An 18,159-nucleotide genomic window follows, 5' to 3' on the forward strand; every position below is an offset into this window, starting at 1 on the left:
AATTATCATCAGCTTACTTGTCTGGCAAGTGCAGAAGCCTGGGACTGGTCTGAACTCTGCCAAACAAATATAGAAGTGTATTTAATAGTTAAACGTGTGCCCTTTCCCTTCTTGCTGCACCCATGTTGTCACTTAATCCCCAGGAGTTATTTATTATCTTTTTTGTTAATGTCAGGCTCATTTGGGGTAATGTGATGACTGTTTAGGTTTACATGACCCTCCTCTCTTTTTCCCTACCCCCAAATATGTATATATACATATATAAGATATGTATATATTTTACCTATATAAAATATATATATACACATATATGTATCTATATTCCTTTATTTCTTTGCCTGCTAAAACTGGCCATAAAGAGGGAGCTGCCTTCAATATATAAAGCATAAGAAGAGTGCCAGGGAGTGTCATAAATGGAGGCTTTTGAATCTGAATTTGGACCATTTTCACTAAAGAGAAGATGAATTTTCTCAGCTCTTTACTCATACAAGGGAGGCCCAGTTCCCCAGACTCCTCCATGTGCTCGCTCCATAAGGCCAGCTTTGGCCAAACTGCCACACAGGAGCGGACTCTGGTCCTACCTGGTTTCAGTAGAGGGTCCTCTTGTTATTTTTCCATTTAAAAAAACATCCTCAAAAAACTGTACTGGAAGGGTGGGTGGCAGGAACTTGTACAGTTCAGCTTCCAACACTTTGGAACAGATTGAAAAGGGAACCTTTTGAATAAAACTTTTAAAATATTTATACTCTTGAGGTAATGAGAGTTTTTCTATTAAACATTTGGAGTTTTCTTCCCTGACTACTCCCATCTGCCTCCCAGGTAAATGTTTCTCAGCCTGGGCAGGATTTCCTTATTTTGAGTTCCTTTATTAGTAGCCTTATGGGTCCAGGCTCCCATCTTTCCAAAGAGGATTATTTCTGCAGTCGATGTTTTTCTAAGATTGACAATGACCTAGCAAATGTACTTGGGAGTTTTTTTGGTTTTGTTTTTTTTTTTTTTTTTTTAAAGCCCCTAAACCTTATTGTTCTTCCTTCTAGAGGGCTAGAAGGGAAGCTTTAAAATCAGCCACAGCAAGTTAGCAATATTGCTAGAAATCTGAAGACGGTCTCAGGCCAGATGGCTGGCTTTTTTCTAGCCCAAGACAAGTTCCTTGAAAAGTTTCTAGCCCCCTCCCTACCCCACCCTCGTCAGGTTCTGTGGGCTCAACTGTAGTCGGGGTGCCCAGACTGAGGTCTTAAAAGGGGACTGCCTTCTCATCCAGCCAGCTTGCAACTTCTAGTTCTTCCTGATTCTGGACTGGGTCAAGATTGAAAAGGGGGAAAGGCAGGCTGCTTCTCCTCACCAGGTAAGGCTCTCTTAGATCACAAGGGTTTATGGATAGAAGTGCATATAAGAGGGAGACATTGAGGATCCTGAGGACTCTGGAGGAACTGGATTCATTCCCCAGCTTACAAGGTGGCATTCCATGCATTAGGTGTTCTAGACTGGGTGGATTTTGTAAATTAACTATTCAGCCTCCCCACCCCCCATAGAAGAGCCAGTAAAGAAATTATTCTCGATTATATTTTTAATATTACAGAAATGCAAATGAGAAATCAGAAAAGGGAGCAGTTAGGGAAGGACTTAAAGATTCCTTCCAGGTTTGCTTCCTGATGCAAGAAATTCCAAACTTCCACAGTAGCTCTGGGCCAATGCTTGACCACAGGAAAAGCAGTTTTGCAAAGGGATCAAAGATGGGGTATATATAGTATTTGTAGTCAGATTTCTGGGAAATGAAAGATCTCTGGTCCTTTAACCTAGAAATAGGTTTTCTGTTTGAGTGAGCAGTAAATTGTGTGGAAGAGGCCAAATGCATGCCCCTCAGGTAAGCCAGTGCACTCTTCACTTTAACAATATAACACCAGGGTGGTGTGAAGAGGGCAGGATGTGGATGCAATTTCGAAAATAGGCAAATATCTGAGGGCAACTACAACAAATTGAATATGTATAGGGAATTTCTTGGTTTTCGCAAATGGCTGAGTTTGTGGTGTTTAGCAATTAGAAGGCTGTATGAGATGAAGTGTTGCTTCATTGAAATGCTCTTCCCCCATCTCTGCCATATCTGAATGTATCGTTGACCCCACCTATTTTAATGACTTTGCTGTGCTTCAGCTGGATGCCTCAGCAGTATTCCCTCATCTGTGCCAGATGTGCCCATGTGTTTGAGATGGGTCCCAGACACCAGGTCTACCCTTCTCATAAGGAAAATTAGAGCTAGGTAGAGATCCACATTTCAACCAAGCCCACAGGCCCAAAGAAATCCAACTGAAAATCCATAGGGCAGTGTTTTCGATACTAAAACTTCCCTAAGGAAGGCACAAACTAGCTTAGAAAGGAAGAAGGGATTAAGCCACAGAGTATTTAATCAGTCTCTGAAACATCCTGATTTCCCAAGAGGCTGATGCCAAATTCAGTCCTCAGTGCTGGAGCCTGCAGGGTGTGGAAAGAAGCTGCTGCTAGGTTTGTTTTGTTTTAGCTGCCTGCTTTGGCATATTTCTTGTGTCTCTAATGTTTGATTAGTGGTGACTTGAAAATCTTGGAAACTGACAAAGGTCTTCATTGGTGGACTCTAGCAGTATTGTGTTTAAACAGCTGAAAGGACTATTAAAAGTTATTACAGTGTGTTGAGACTCATTTGAGGATATGTCACAGTGATCCTCTACTTAGTCCATAATCTGTTTTTTGAATCCTGTAGAAGGGGTTCCCACTCACCCCCTTTCAGAAGTTTATTCCTATGGTTAGCTGTAATTATAGCATATATCCAGTTTAACCTGGACTGGGGGCCATGTTTTAGTGAGGATCTGCAGGTGTTTTTTTTACTGAAAGACAGGCTTGAGCACTGGTTGCAGAAGTCAAGATGATTCAAATAGCTTTTGAGTAATCATCACGTAATGCAGCATCCATCCTCCCTATTCCTCTTGGAAACTAAGCTTGCTTTCATAGATCCCTTCTTCCACCATGCACCTTCCCTCCTTTCAGTATAATCTTGGATATTGCCAAAGGAAGCCATTCAACAGAAGCCCCCTCATTCCCATTTATTCTGGGAGAAGTGTCTTCCCTGATTCCGGTCCCCAACCCCGAATCTGTAATTAACTCCTCTTACCTGTTGCACTAATGAATATGACTCTAGGTTTCAAAGGGGGAATTTGAAGCAATAGGCAAATGGGGCTTGGATGAATTGGTCCTACAGATACCCTGCCTTAACCCACTGAGGTGATGAGTCCACTACTCATGTGACCCTCCACCTTTGTGGATTCCTCTTGGTTTGTGACCAGTGTGTCTGTTTCTTGAGGTTGTACAAACTTGTTGACAAAGATCAATACTTTTGTTTGTATTCTCTGCACTGTTGCACTCTCCAAATGGCCCCTTGAATATTTTTAACTTGTTACACAATTTTTGGTCTTTGTCTACTTTTTTCTTTTGATGTTTTTTTAATTTGAAAGGTTACCTGCTGTTGGATTTAATAAATTTGTTTACTTGACTATTGACAGTTGTGAGAGAGAGAAAAGAAAAAAAAAAAAAAAACACAAACCAATGACTTAATTCTGGGGCAAGATTTACCCAACGGGAGGCTCTTCCACCATGATATTGGATAGCAGTTCCTATGCTTTGGAAAATAATCCAGATGGTACAGGATCCTCAGACTTCAAACATGGATGACTTCCCACTCACAAACTTAATGGCCTTTGGGGTCGTAATACTTGTAGACAAAAAGCAAATACGGCCTCACAGGGCCACTACCTAAATAGTCTTAATATAGCAACTGTTGTGGATTCCCATGAGGAACAAAAAGTGAATTTGAGCACTGTGCTAATGGATGGCTCCTACATCAGGTTGACAGTGATTAAGGCAAAGGAGACAAGCTGCAACTGTCAAGTGCCACTGCTGTGTGACCTTTGGCAAGTTAGTGAAATTCTGAGCTTCCTTATACTCATCTGTAAACTCAAGAGACTGTTATTTCTACCAGAGTGTTAGGATTTAAAAGAGTCTTTATAAAAAGCACCTAAGTCATGTAAGTTTAAGATTTCCAAAAGGATGTCAGGTGAGTAATGCAAGGAATCCAGAGGAGAGGAGATGGGGGGTTGGCATGATCACACATGACCTTTCACAAGTCACTACCCCTCCTGGGGCTCAACTTCCCTCTGTGCCAAATTGGGGGGTGGGGGGATGGGAGTGCTTAGACTAACATGATCCCTGATGGCTCTATTTGGCTCGTACATCCTAGGAGTCTGATTATGGTAGACCAGTTATGACCCTTAGCTTCCTTTCATTGTATTTTCTGTCTTGTTATTGTTTATATTCAGGAAAGCTATTGGCCAGCCATTTTACTTCTTTGATGGAGGCCCTAATAACCTTCCCAAAGATTTCCAGCCTCATGTTGGTATCTCCTAAAAATAAGTAAGTACAGTGTGGTGGGATTAGATGTGCTTTTATTTTTCTTTTCAGTTGGAAAGGATTTGGGAGTCACGGATACATCCTCTAGCTAGGGAGAGATTTAAAAGGTTTCTTCAATGAACTGGATTTTTTTTTATCTTCCCTTACTCTTATTACTAAGGTTAGCATGAGATGGAGGCTGGAAGGAAATCTAGGGGAGGGGTAGTGACTTCTTTCTCCCTCACTTAAAAAAGGTAGATATCCAAAACATGTACTTATTCCCCATTTGGCTCTTGGGCTTGTGTCTGCTGTGCTTTGCCTTTCTGAGGTATTGAGCCCAGCCAGGGCTTTAACAAATAGAGGTGTGGAAAATTACAAAGTAAAAGATACTGATTTCAGTGCTTGTATAGAGCCTAGAGCTATTCAAAAGTGTTATGGTGCTATACAGCTGTACAGATAATCTATGGCTAAAATCCAACTTGTTTTTTGATGAGGAGCAAGCAACTTCTTCACACCAGAGACGAGCTTAACTCTACATGTAGAATGGACAGTTTCTAACAAGAGAGATCCAACAGAAGGTAGTGCTAAGGGTTCAGAGACGTACAGAAGAGTCATCTTAGCACTGGCCTTTTCTCTCTCAAATCTATTTGCCAAAAACACATGGCTGGCTCTAGAAGTTCTGTCTTAGCTCTGGGTTTCAATCTAGGCTCAAAAGGGTTAGTCTGCCTGGGAAAGAAAGGTAAGGGAGGCAGCCCAACCTCTCCCATTTCCTTTCCTTTGCTGTGATTTCACAGGAGACCCCGTCTTATGAAAGCCATAAGGCTCTTATCTAGGCTTAATATTCTTCCTATGTAATGTTCCAACCTTAAGTCTCTTGTCTTAGGGGGTGCTGAAATAGTCCTAGTGGAGTCAACAGCAAACCATCTGATTGTAGTGTTTTGTAATCCATGTTGATGGAAACTCTCCATGGCCCTGTGTTTATCTGGGGGAGGGGGTACTGCTGAAATTGCTAGTGTATCATAATATAGAGCTACAAAATGGTATGGCACCTAGTGTAAGAAAAGACCAGAAAACAGTGACACAGGCTCTTGCATACATGGCCTTACATAGTAAAGGATACATCCTCCGTTGATTGGGTAAGTAAAGATAGATAAATGGGTAAAATCTAAATACCAGGGGAGAAGTTGTCATATGCCAAAACAGGAGGAATAAAGGTAAAAGTGTAAAAATTAATTAAAAAATACACACACACACACACACACACACACACACACACTTGTCAGTGGCTACTGATCTCTGAATCAGTCAAGACTTTCTAAGTACAAGAGCAAATAGAAGAAATCATTAAAGATTTCTAAAACTATCTTAAAATAGAAACATTTTTACAATAAGACCAGTGGGACACTGTACTTAATCCATAAGGAGATCTTAAAGAAAACTAGCTGGCCAAAAAGCTTCTGAAAAAAATAGATGTGAATCTATAGGATATCCAAATAAGTAGAAATTAAAGCTATAATGAAAAGCTTTTTTTAACCTTTCAAATTGGCAAAGATTTGAAACAAATCAATGTTAGTAAACACAAGTTAAAAGCTTATATGGAATTAAAAAAAAAAAACCTTAAGTGTTCATACTCTTTAACCCAGTAATTTCACTTCTAGGAATGTTTCCTCAATAAATAGTATCTGTCAGAGATGTTGTGGAAGGATATAATTGGTAGCATCAGTTGTAACAACTTCAGTGTCAATAGGGGGCGGTTTTAGAAATTATGGCACATATCAATATGTTGGAATATTATGCAGCTATTAAAATCTCTGCTTTTGAATAATGGAAAAGTATGATAGAAAGACTAAAAATAGTGGCAATTGTTGACTCTAAGTGGTGGGAATAGATGCGACTCTAACTTCTGGATTTTCCAAGTTGCCACTTGTTGTCTTTATAATAGGGAAGAGGTTATTTACAAAAAGGACGACAAAAGGAAATGAAAATGAATGTGGCTGAGTGTCCTGGATAATTCTACTATGGGTGAGGTGGTCAGAAATTTGGGAGTAATATGTTCAAAGCCTAAACCAAGTGCTGTAAGAACTCTTGGGAGCTGCTTTTTTCCCCCCAAAATGAGAAGCTGCTTCTCCAGCAGCTGCCTTGGCAGCTCTGCATTGGCTGCCTAGAAGTTTGGGAGGAAAAATGCACAAATGCACTTATGAATGGAATGTGTGTTTTGCAAGAGGCCAAGTTGGCAGCTTTGGCTTCTAAAAGGTGGAAGCATCAGCTGAAAGAACAGAGTGTGCAGACTTGAGGCCTCAGAGACTCAGGTCTGGGCCCATCTCTGCAGAGTTGTGGAGTTGGGGGCCCACTGGGAAACCGCCCATCCAGAAGAAGGAAATTGGCTTTGGCTATTCCTAGGAGCAATGGCAGTGCCCTTGGCACATGGAGCCTAGTCTGTTCTGTGATCCTGCACTTGGAAAATGTTTCTCAGTAAAATGTCATTTATTGAATGTGGGTTTTCCCTAATTTAATCCTCATAACAACCTTCTGATGTTAGGTACTAATGTCCCCATTTTAAAGGTGAAGTAACTGAGTTTCAGAGAGGGAAAGTCCTATAGAGCCCACTATTCTGTCATTTTCCACACGCTGGATCTTTGACTTTTCACAATAATCCTTAAAAAGATATGTCCTCATTTTATAAGCTGTGGGAATTCTACTCAGATGAGATTTAACTTGCTTGCCCAGAAGCAGAGGTCTGTCCATATCCAAAGGCAGACACTTATTTTGTCTCAGGACTGGAGTCTCAAAAAGTAAACAGCAGCTAAGCTCCTATAGCTTTGGAGCTCAGCTGGAGGTAGAGAAAGAATTCAGCAGCACTGTCAGTTTCAAGATGGTCTTAGGGCCTCCCTGTACACCTGGGGAGTTTTCCTTCTTATAAGAGATCTTTAAGTGTTGTGTCTCCATCCTAAATCAAGCTCTTCAGTTCTGGCTCCTGGTTCCCAACTTCTACAGAGGGCCAGTTAAAAGGACTGAACACTGCCTTATATGCCCAACCTTGAGAGCTAATTTAAGTTCCTAGTTAAAAAAGTATTATATGGTGACTTAAAACCAAACACAAAAGCAGTTGGTAAACCTAATCTTCCAATCCCACTAGTAAGAGAAAAATACTGTTCACATTTGACATATAGTCTTCCAGGTTTTGTTCCAAACCTATGCATATCTTGGTGTATCTTTTTCTATAAACTACACATACTACTCTATAACCCTCTGTATTTCCTACAACATATATTAGGAATGCGTAATCACATCTTCACAACAATCCCATGAGACAGGTATGTACTGTTATTGTCCCAAACACAGAAATATTATTCAAGTTCACACAATATGTAAGAAAGCTAGGATTCAGAGTCCATCTGTATCCAGAGGTCCACTTCCACTTAATAGCTACCAAGAATTCCTCTGTGCTCACCCTGTGATATCTTCTCCATACAAGTTTGTGTGAAACTATCCTATTATCATCGGATACTACTACAGAAGTGGACTTGTTGGGTCCCAGTGTATGGAACAATTTATTTATAAGGGTTTTGGTATGATACATACTGTATACTGGATTAGTTCATCTTTTCTAGAGGACAGCTAAATAGCTCTGTTTTGGAATTGTGTGTGCCTGTACCCATATCCTTTCCAACACAGAACTTTAATATTTTGAGAGATGATAAGAGCAGTAGCTTTTACTGAAATTGAAGCTTTCAGTTCTAAGAGGAAGATCTGGTATGATGGGGCCACCTATTGGTGAAGGGTGACACTGCAGTCTCACTGAAGGGAAGGAAGCATTCCTAAAAATGGAATTGGAAGGGCACTTCCAGTGTTGGTAAAAAGCTTAGTCTTCCACTCTCCTGTGTTTGGGGGGGTCTGCCAGATTTTCAGTTCAGTCTCTTTCCCCTTCAGTTTTTTAACAGCTGTCAATAAGAAAAGTGTCCCTTCTAGAAATTTGCTTCATAGATACTACAACTTTGACACCCTGCATAATGGCTGCATTTTCTCCACTGGGAAGTCCTTTTTCCCCAGTTTCCTTACCTATATATTACCGTTTAATAGGAGTGCTACATAGAATGAGTACATACTACAATTTCCTGTGTATAAACCCACTGACACAAAGAAAAGTACAAACCAGTTTCCTTCCCCTCACCCCATCTTAAAATCAGGAATGCTTGAACTTTAGGCATTTATTGAAAATTTGTACATGCCATATAAATGGACTAAACTTCTTAGGTAATACACAAAAGCTTGTCTGCTGGATAAAGAGGCTGCAGCCTGACCACATTCTCTGCCATTATCCATAAGGAATAAGAAATGGCACATGGAAAATGATGGGCAGACTCACAAACTTATGTTTGGGGTGGTGCTTTCCTCTTCATCTTTTATTCCCATCAGTCCGAGGCCAGAGAATGATCCATGAGTGCTGCAACAAATGGGGAATGAAGATAGGTTTCTAATCCACAGGGGTGAAAGAACGGTTACAAACTCATAGGTAAAAGGTGGTAAGTTCCTTTGGGTATGTGTATGGGGCAGGGGACAAGCAGGGAGACAGTTTATGGAAAGCTACCTACTTAAAATGATTCAACGGAAAGAATACTGACCAGTTCCAAAGGCCCAGAATCAAGTCAGCTCTGCCATTTAACAGATATGAGGCACACCTCAACCAAAGGTGAATAACCTCAAACTGAGGCTCAATTTCTTCAACTATAAAACCATTAAATATTTAGTATCTCACAGGGCTTTTGTGAAGACTTTAGATAAAATACACAGATCATTTCCTCATACATCATACAGATCATTCACCATGTATTAAGCGTTATTTTAAGCACTTTATATGCATTCTCATTTAATCCTCAAAAGGGCTTCTGTACCTAATGGAGGTACTGATGCAGGTACAATTGTTACATCCACTTTTCAGAAAAAACCAGGCTCATAAACCTACAACTCACTCAACAAATTGAGTGACAGAGTAATGTATGTTGTAAAACACTTGGTACAGTGTTTAGAATTTAGGAGTCAATATTTTAGTTCCCTGCCACCTTGTGGTGAATATTCAAGGGATTGGGTGAGAGGGCTGAGGAGCTCTCCAAGGCAAATCAGGTAGAAATGAGCAAAGACAAACAGAATCTGTCAATACCTGATGTCTGAACTTAGGCTAACAAGCACTATCCTTTTGACCATGGAAGACTGGAGCTTTGAGTGCTGGAGAGTGACTCTGGAGTCAGACGATGAGGGTTCAAATGCTAACTGCACTTGATAGCTGTGTGACCTATGCTTAACCTGAACCATTTTCTCCACTTATTAAAGGAGCACTCAACAACATCAACTGAAAACACAGGTAAGTATTTAGTGCAGTAACTGACATTAAGGGTTTGATGAATTATGGCAAATATTGCAATACTTAAAATAGTAGCATCTACTGGAAATAAAAGGATTAAGAGCTGAGTCAGGGTCTAAGCATGAGGAATACTATTCTCTGCTTCTTCCTGTGCTTTTAACCGTTTCTCAGGGCATCAGGATCAGGGAGACAGTTGCTAGCTAAGATGAGGCCCAGAGAAGTTAGTCACACAGAAAGCTTATAGTTTAAGGAAATGCATGCTCCTGCTGGGTTTGCTCAACATGGCTATAGAAATCAAGGTGTACCTTAAAAAAATTTTTTTTTTTTTTTTTTTTTTAGTTTTAATCTGGCTCCACGTGTGAGGGTTAAACTCCTGATCCTGAGATCAAGAGTCACATGCTCTGGACTAAGCCAGCCAGGCGCTCCCTCAAAATGTAACTTTTAAAAGAAAGGAGTTAACATCAGGTTTCCTTGCTCCAGGATTTTTACTATTTCCAGAGTTTTTTCTTGACTTGGCAAGTGTGTCTTATGACCTTTGCCTTAGTCATAACCTAAGCCTTTTTGCTCCCTTTCTCAACCCGTCATCCACAGTAGAATATCCTGGCCACTTCTGGAAGGAGAAAGCTTTGGCCTATTCTTAGTTGTACAACGGAGAACTGCAGTCTAAGTAATCTATCTACCTAGGACAAGAAGTCCCTTACTCTACCTCCACCTCTCCACTGGCTCTGAGAAGCTATTTCAGGGCAAGTAGGTATGCTCTTCAGAGTCTGCTCTTAACCAAAAAGATTTTTTGGCAACTTATGGTCACCTCGTGCTGTTAATCTACCCACAAAAGCCTGTTTGAAGTATATCAGTGTAAGGTTTTTTTGTTTTGTTTTGTTTTGACGTAAACACTTAACGATAGCTTCGGTTCCTCATGGACAGCAATTCTCTCAAGCTGCCCAGAAGGTAGCCCATCTCCTAGTGGCCCTGAAATGCATGTTGTAAGAATTTTATGACAGGAAATTAATTTCTGATCTTTGTTTTAATGCCTGAGGCAAGCATGTTCTGCCATTTGGGACCTTGCGGCTGGAAAAGAATCCTAGAATGTCAAAATTTTAAGGAAAATTTTCAAAAATAAATACAATGTAGTGATTTTCAAACTGCTCAAAAGCAGTTGTCCCTCTCCCCCAATATATATGCTCATCCAGCCAGCCACTAACTCATTCTAGAGTTGCCTATCTCCATGCTTTAGGATTTAACAGTAATTTTTCTTTTAACGAAAGGTTTTATAGCTGAAAGGTTTAAAAATCCCTGATTTACTCCAAATCTCTCATTTTACCAAAGGGAAATTGAGACCCACAGTGGTTAAGTGGCTTGACCACCTGTAAGAGGAAATAAGTGACAGAGCTGGGACTGGACCCAGAGTTCTGCTCCAATACTCCTGTTAGAGCCTGTTAGAATCAGCAAAACAGGCTCTCTTTGGCAAAAAGGGAGATGGCAGAGAAGGCGGGAACATACTCCTAAAATGTGAGAAAGATCATAGCTGGTCTAGGCTTTTCCCTAGAACTTCTTGACTTTTTACTCAAGTGGGGTTAGGTAGATACCACCTGTCCTACAGAGGCTGTAGGACCCAAGACCTCTGACTTTAAAGTGGGATGAGCTATCTCCTTGAGGGAATAAAAACAAATTATAGAAGAGCATATACATGTAAAATGGATAAAGAGAACATCAACAAAAGGCTTTTCTCTAAGAACAGCTAAAGTCCAGGGGCTAGAATCATCAAGGGACAGCCCTTCAGTCCTTACCTCTTGGTTCCTGGCAACAGGATGAGGCAGAGGGTTCCCGGGCCCAAGCTGTGGTAGAGCTTTCCTATCTTCCGGCCCCAGCGCCAGGCTGCTACCTTTGGGTGGTCCACCTTCAGAACCTAGGGTCAAAGTCCTGTGTTAACACTCAGCCAGAGTACCCTCTGCTCACCTTTGGAAGGGCTGCAACTTTTCAGGGTTTGGACCATGGGATCCCAGGAGAGACTCTAGAGAAATGCTCTGTTTGAAGCTAAAGCTCATACTTAAGGGTTCCCTGTCCATACTTGCATCCCTAGTCCACAGGTAGGTTTAGGAGTATATAACTGTTGTTTACTCTGTATGGGTCTTCCAGGGCCGTGACTTAAGGGAACCACATCACTAATAAGAGCTCCAGACTAAGGAGTCTGGCTCCTGTCATTAAGTATCTTTGTTACCTGGGCAAGTCACTCACCAGCTCTGGTCTCTTATTTCTTATGTTAAGTGTGGGAAATGAGAGTAGGATAGTGTTTCCCAAACTTTAGCCATTCACCTTCTATCTTCACTCTTCTGCTTGGGTATCCCTCTAACATTTTTCTTTAAAGTGAGTCTGTTTCTTCTCTCACATCACATAAATTTATGTATGAAGTCTCACAGGTTCAATGTGATTGCTATATACTTTAATAAGCGTTAGAAAAACAAGATCTTAGTACAGAAGTTGGGGGAAAAAGTCCATCTATGACCACTAAAAATCATCTTGTGTATGTAACTCCACTTTGGGAAGCCTTGAATCACTAAAGACTTGCCCAGCGCTTTAATCTCTTCTGTTAGCAGGCCCTCAAAGTCCCTTGGAGAGCCATCTGGAGGATTAAAAACCTGATTTTAGGGGCGCCTGGGTGGCTCAGTTGGTTAAGTGTCCGACTTCGGCTCAGGTCATGATCTCACAGTTCGTGGGATCAAGCCCTGTGTCAGGCTCTGTGCTGACAGCTAGCTCAGAGCCTGGCGCTTGTTTCAGATTCTGTCTCCCTCTCTCTCTCTGACTACTCCCTGCTCACACTGTCTCTCTCAGAAATAAATAAAACATTAAAAAGAAAAACAAACCTGATTTTAGCAGGTATGGAGGGAGCAAAAGAGATTTTAAAGAAAGAAAAATGTTGTCTAGGGCTGGAAGAAGCTGGAGAATAAAATAAAACTAATGCTAGGGAAGGGGTGGAGGGAAAGATCAAAGGGTTTTAAGTGTTACTTGAGCTGGACTCTCCTAACTTCCATAAACATCAGAAGGCCAAACAATGCCTAGAGCTAACAAACCAAGACCACTACCTTTCCCCTCTGACCCCAGGATTCACTTACTCACTCACCTGTAAGGCCTGCTTCTCAGAAGGGGGAGGTATGACACGAACTCCTGGGGTCCTTCTTGATTCAGGAGGTATGCCCCTAAGCCAAGCATGAAGATGCCTGGGGGTTAGGGCATGCCTGCCTTTCAGCTTCCAGTCCTTGCCTTTGAGAATGTTGAGAGCCCTCTGGGCACTGCCAAAAGTTCTGAATTCTGAAAGCAAGAATACCCCCTTCTGTTATTAAGGGCCAAAAGGCCTGGTCCCCATGGTCACCATCCAGGTTGGAGATCAGCCAGGGCCAGGGGAGGACAGAATCAGCTGGTGACCAGGTCCAGTCCCCCAGGAAGTCTTATCTGGTGAACCTTTTCTGACCTCACATTATCACCATCCCTGATTTCATTACCCCAAGATTACATTCTGTAATTTAGACTTACTTAGGAAACAGTATGTTTTTTGCTTTCCACTTTTAAGATCTTTAGGCAAGATCACAGCTTCCAGGCCAAGGAAAACGTTGGACTGTTGCATTAGGTGTTCTTTAAAGGTTTGACTCACTCCAGACAGGTATATAGTACCTCGGTTCTCAGAATCCTGTTCTAGCTCCTTCACAAGATTGCTAGAATCAAGGGTGAGCTCCGTCACAGGCCTCTGCACCTAACCAAGGAAGATGGCATTAGTGATAGCAAGTCACCACTTCAATCTCCAGGCCTATTATATACTAGCAAATAACTTAATTCTGCAGTCTCCTTATCTAAGGAGATTAATGATAAATGCTACAGAGTACTATGGTAGAGACTTATTAGATAAATACATATGAAAATATTTTTGTGTAAATATACTCTCCTCCTATACCCTGCAATGGAAATGAGTTCCCTGACTTCTACCCCAATGAAATAATTTGCGTAAGAAACTTAAAAACACCATTTGACCTCCTTAAAAGTTACAGAAAGGGGCAGCTACAGAAAAATATATAGAATAAACCTTTTGAGGTCTAAGTAGTGATAAAGAGTACAAGGAAGAGCCCAGTGTAGCCCAGGCTGATTATGACAAAAACAAAAGCTGCCATATTTTAGGGTCACTGCTAGAAGAATGCTGGGCTTGGTGGAAGGCTTTCTATAACACAAAATCTTGTGCTTATTGGGCCTCTTGAAGGCATTTCTCAAGCTGTTGTTGTATTATAGGACCATGCTAGGTCAGGGCTGATTGAAGGGTGCTGCTTTTTGCTTTCTCTGGCCACCCTACCTTGATGCAGGCACCTTCTACCAGAATGCCATCCAAGGATTCTATGGCCAGCTGGGCAGCTTCCAGGACTTCATACTGAATACAGAGATGTGGCTGCAGAAAAAACAAGATTTTCTTATCTTTGCTTTCTAGGTTCAAACTGTTAAAGAAGGGACTGGGAAAGGGCCCTAAACTAGTGGCCAAAGCCATCAGAATAAATGTTCTCTTTGCTGTGCTGGGCTAGACAGTGATTGCAGATCAACTTTAAGTGGCATCACCAAGGTTCACTAAGTGATTTCTCAGACAATAAATAACCTTTATTTGTCATTTAAATTGAAGCTTTCTCGGGGCACCTGAGTGGCTCAATTGGATGAACGTCCAACTGTGGCTCAGGTCATGATCTCACGGTTTGTGGGTTCGAGCCCCACATGGGGCTCTGTGCTGACAGCTCAGAGCCTGGAGCCTGTCTTTGGATTCTGTGTCTCCCTCTTTTCTCTGACCCTCCCCTACTCACGCTCTCTCTCTCTCAAAAATAAACAAGACATTAAAAAAAGAAATTTTTTAAATTGAAGCTTTCTCTTCCTGGGTGGTAGGAGCAAAGCAGTAGTAAATCTTTATTAACCAACTTGCTTTTCATATTATTTATTATGAACCACTAAAGTCATCACTGCAAGTCACAGAGACTAATTTGTCTTGTTAGCTTAATTTCACACATGCAGCTTTCTTATAAGCGTGGGGAGGTTAAGTACTTCCACTGGATAGGCTGTGTCTTCAAATTGACTGCTTTTCTGCTTGATGATGTGAGGTATAACATCACCATGGAGATAAAAGCGCTCCCAGAGAAAAGCTTTATGATACTGATTTGGCAAAAGAAAATAAGACAATTGGACTTTACCAGAACTAAGAAGTACATCAAAGGATACAATCAACAATGTCAGAAAGCAACCCTAACAATGGGAGAAAATATTTGCAAATCACATATCTAGTGAAGGCTTCATATCTAGGGGTGCCTGGGTAGATCAGTTTAGCATCTGACTCTTGATCTGGGCTCAGATCATGATTCCTGGGTCCTGGGATCAATCCCTGCATCTTCTGCACTGAGCATGGAGCTTAAGATTCTCTCTCTCCCTCTGCCCCTCACCCTGCTTACAACTGCTGCCTCAAATTAAAAAAAAAAAAAAAAAGCATATCTAAAATATATAAACTCATAAAAGTCAATAGCAAAAAATCAAATAAGCCAATTAAAAATGGGCAAAGGACTTGAAAAGATAATAGATATTTCTCCAAAGAAGACATATAAAAGGGAAATAGAAATGCAAAAGGAAGACAGAAAAAACAAATGTCAGTTAGAATATGGAGGAACTGGAACTCTTGGCACTGCCAGTTGGGAATGTAAAATGGTGGTGCCACTGGGGAAACCAGTATGGCAGTCCCTCAAAAAATTATACACAGAATTATCAATTTTGGGTATATACCCACAAGAATTAAAAAGAGACTTAGATAGGTATTTGTACATCCATGTTCACAGAAATATTACTCAGAATAGCCAAAAAATGGAAACAATCCAAATGTCCATCAACAGATAAATGGATAAACAAAATGTAGTACATCCATACAATGGAATATTATTCAGCTTTGAAACGAATGAGATTCTGAAACATGCTACAACATGAATGAAACTTGAAGACCTCATGCTAAGTGAAATAAGCCAGAAACAAAAGGACAAGTACTGTATGATTCTACTTGTGTGATGTATCACAGACTAGTCAAATTCATAAAAACAGCACTATAGTCGTTACCATGCCTGGGGGAGAGGGACTGGAGTTACTGTTTAATGGGCACAGAGTTTTAGTTCAGGGGATATTTCTATTTATATTTTTAGGTATAGGAAAGACATTAATAAAAGATTAGGAAAAAAGCACATTTTAAATACCTACGATTCTGTATTAAGATCACTTTGGAAGATGGCAGATTTCCTTCCTTTTACTAAAAAAGATTTTTTTAATGTTTTATTTTGGAGATACACAGAATACGAGTGGGGGAGGGGCAGAGAGAGAGGGAGACACAGAATCTGAAGCAAGCTCCAGGCTCTGAGCTGTCAGCACAGACCCCAACCTGGGGCTCGAACTCATGGACCATGAGATCATGACCTGAGCCGAAGTTGGATGCTTAACCGAATGAGCCACCCAGGCGCTCATGGAAGGTGGGTGATTTCTTGATTCTTAAAACAAAGTCAGAGGGTCTGGCCATACTAGGTACAAATCCTTGTGGTCAAGAACTGTTCCATCAAACTCCATCTACTCCAATTAGTGACAATCAAGCTGACCTCACTAATATTTGTTACCTGAATGGTCCCAGTAGACCTCTGATTTTCCAACACTAATCCAGAGGTGAAAATCTAAGTTTTCCTGTTTCATTACCTGATGAGTTTCAAGAACAAGAGACATTGACCGGACTGGGCCAAAGCTCTTAAACAGCCTCTTCAGAGCCCTGAGGTTGCAATATTTGCTAAATGGCCCAGCATAAACAGTTGACATCTCTGTCCACTTGCTCCTCATCTACAAGAAAAACAGAATACAGCAAGGAGGGGAATGTGGTTAAGAGAATTAAGTCAAATCTAAAGAAATCATGAATCAAAACATGGGATAATTCTGATTCAAGGAATTTCTCACCACAAACACTTGCCAAATGTAAAAAGATTTGTATACAAGGATTTCATGACTGCATTATTTGGAATAGCAAAAATGTATAAAGCACAAATGATGAAAATAATAGGAATACAATGGAATACTATACAGCCATTAAAAACAATGTAAGAAGATTGTATGCTGACATGAAAAGATGTACATGATACACTAAAATGAAAAAATAAAGTTCCACGATAGTATACATAGTCTGACTCCATTTTTATAAAAACGTTACTTTCTAAAAAATAAATACATAGAAAATACCGGAGAAATACAGAGCAAACTTAATAAAGTATGCATTACTTTCTTTGATGCAGGGAGATTACAACTCATAAAATAAATCTATCACAACTCATTTACTTACCCTCTTGTTCATCTCCTCAGTGAATATGGGTGAAAAGGGTTCAAAAGAGAATTGGACAATGCTGAAGGGAAACAGAGGGACTTCCACTCTGGCCTGCTCAAGAACCTGCAGAGAACAGCAAAACCTGGATGAGGCAGGAACCTAGTGGCTTCTAGAAGTGAGCCACAATAATATAAACAAGGTTGCCTTTTTTACCCATATTAAAAAGCAATACGGGGCTGACTTTAAGGTCTAGAAGAAAATGGGTGACACCATACAGCTTTCTAGAAAACAGGAGAATGACTAACATCACATAGGACTCATGTCTTCAGGATTACTAAGAAAAAGAAACTACTAAAACCTTAAAGTTATCTCTAAGAAATAAGTTAAATTCTAACAGAGCTACCAACATTTCATACTGTTAAAAAGCCTGTCAGTAAAGACAGCAAGGAGAGGAGGCATAAAGACTCTGGAAAGAAATCAAGAGGCATGGAAGACTTAGATTAAGTACAAACAAAATCACCCCCAAAAGGAAAAAGTACAACTGAAAGCCAAAATAATGAAAACAGTTCACGAATTTGATATTTTACAGCACTTGACTAAAGGAAGAAGCGTGGCAGCCTCAGAGAAGTGCTTTTGGAGAAGAGTAAGGTATATAAAGAAGAGGTAATACCTCCTTAGAGACACTGCAGTGAAAGGAAAAAGAAATAAGGGAAGAAATTAAGGATCCTGCAGAAAGATAGTAAGACAGATGCCAACCTCTCTCAAGAGCATTATTAACTCCTTATTCTTTCCAGCACAGTATCATCCTTATAATAAGCACAGGAAGCTTCAGGCCCTTACTCTCCCACAAACACCAAGTTAACAATATAGGCCAGAATACCTTTGTATATTCTGTTGAGAATAGAAACCAGTTGAGAAGCCAGCCACAGCATTTAGACAAACATAAAACTAAGAAGGGATTATATGGAAAGGAGTCTGTGGTGTTTTGCATACCCATTCATACTCCTCCCCCATCCAAACTAGCATAGTACAACTCAGAGGA

The 18,159-nt window shown here is 40.6% G+C and overlaps 1 protein-coding gene across 1 annotated transcript in view; it reads right to left on the reverse strand.

Moving 5' to 3' along the window:
- Nucleotides 1-8,606: 8,606 nt before the first annotated feature.
- The window catches only part of REXO5 (RNA exonuclease 5), a 35,533-nt gene continuing 25,980 nt past the window's right edge, over nt 8,607-18,159 (reverse strand). Inside the window, exons 14-20 of the mRNA XM_077760536.1 lie at nt 17,136-17,240; nt 16,505-16,642; nt 14,106-14,198; nt 13,301-13,517; nt 12,891-13,078; nt 11,560-11,678; nt 8,607-8,857 (exon numbers count right to left, since the gene is read on the reverse strand). Of these exons, the coding sequence (XP_077616662.1) occupies nt 8,776-8,857; nt 11,560-11,678; nt 12,891-13,078; nt 13,301-13,517; nt 14,106-14,198; nt 16,505-16,642; nt 17,136-17,240 (942 nt within the window). The 3' untranslated portion in view covers nt 8,607-8,775. The remainder of the gene's footprint in view (nt 8,858-11,559; nt 11,679-12,890; nt 13,079-13,300; nt 13,518-14,105; nt 14,199-16,504; nt 16,643-17,135; nt 17,241-18,159) is intronic.

Source organism: Crocuta crocuta, unplaced genomic scaffold (assembly GCF_008692635.1).
Source record: "Crocuta crocuta isolate KB4526 unplaced genomic scaffold, BGI_CrCroc_1.0 scaffold73, whole genome shotgun sequence".
In the NCBI taxonomy this organism is placed as follows: domain Eukaryota; kingdom Metazoa; phylum Chordata; class Mammalia; order Carnivora; family Hyaenidae; genus Crocuta; species Crocuta crocuta.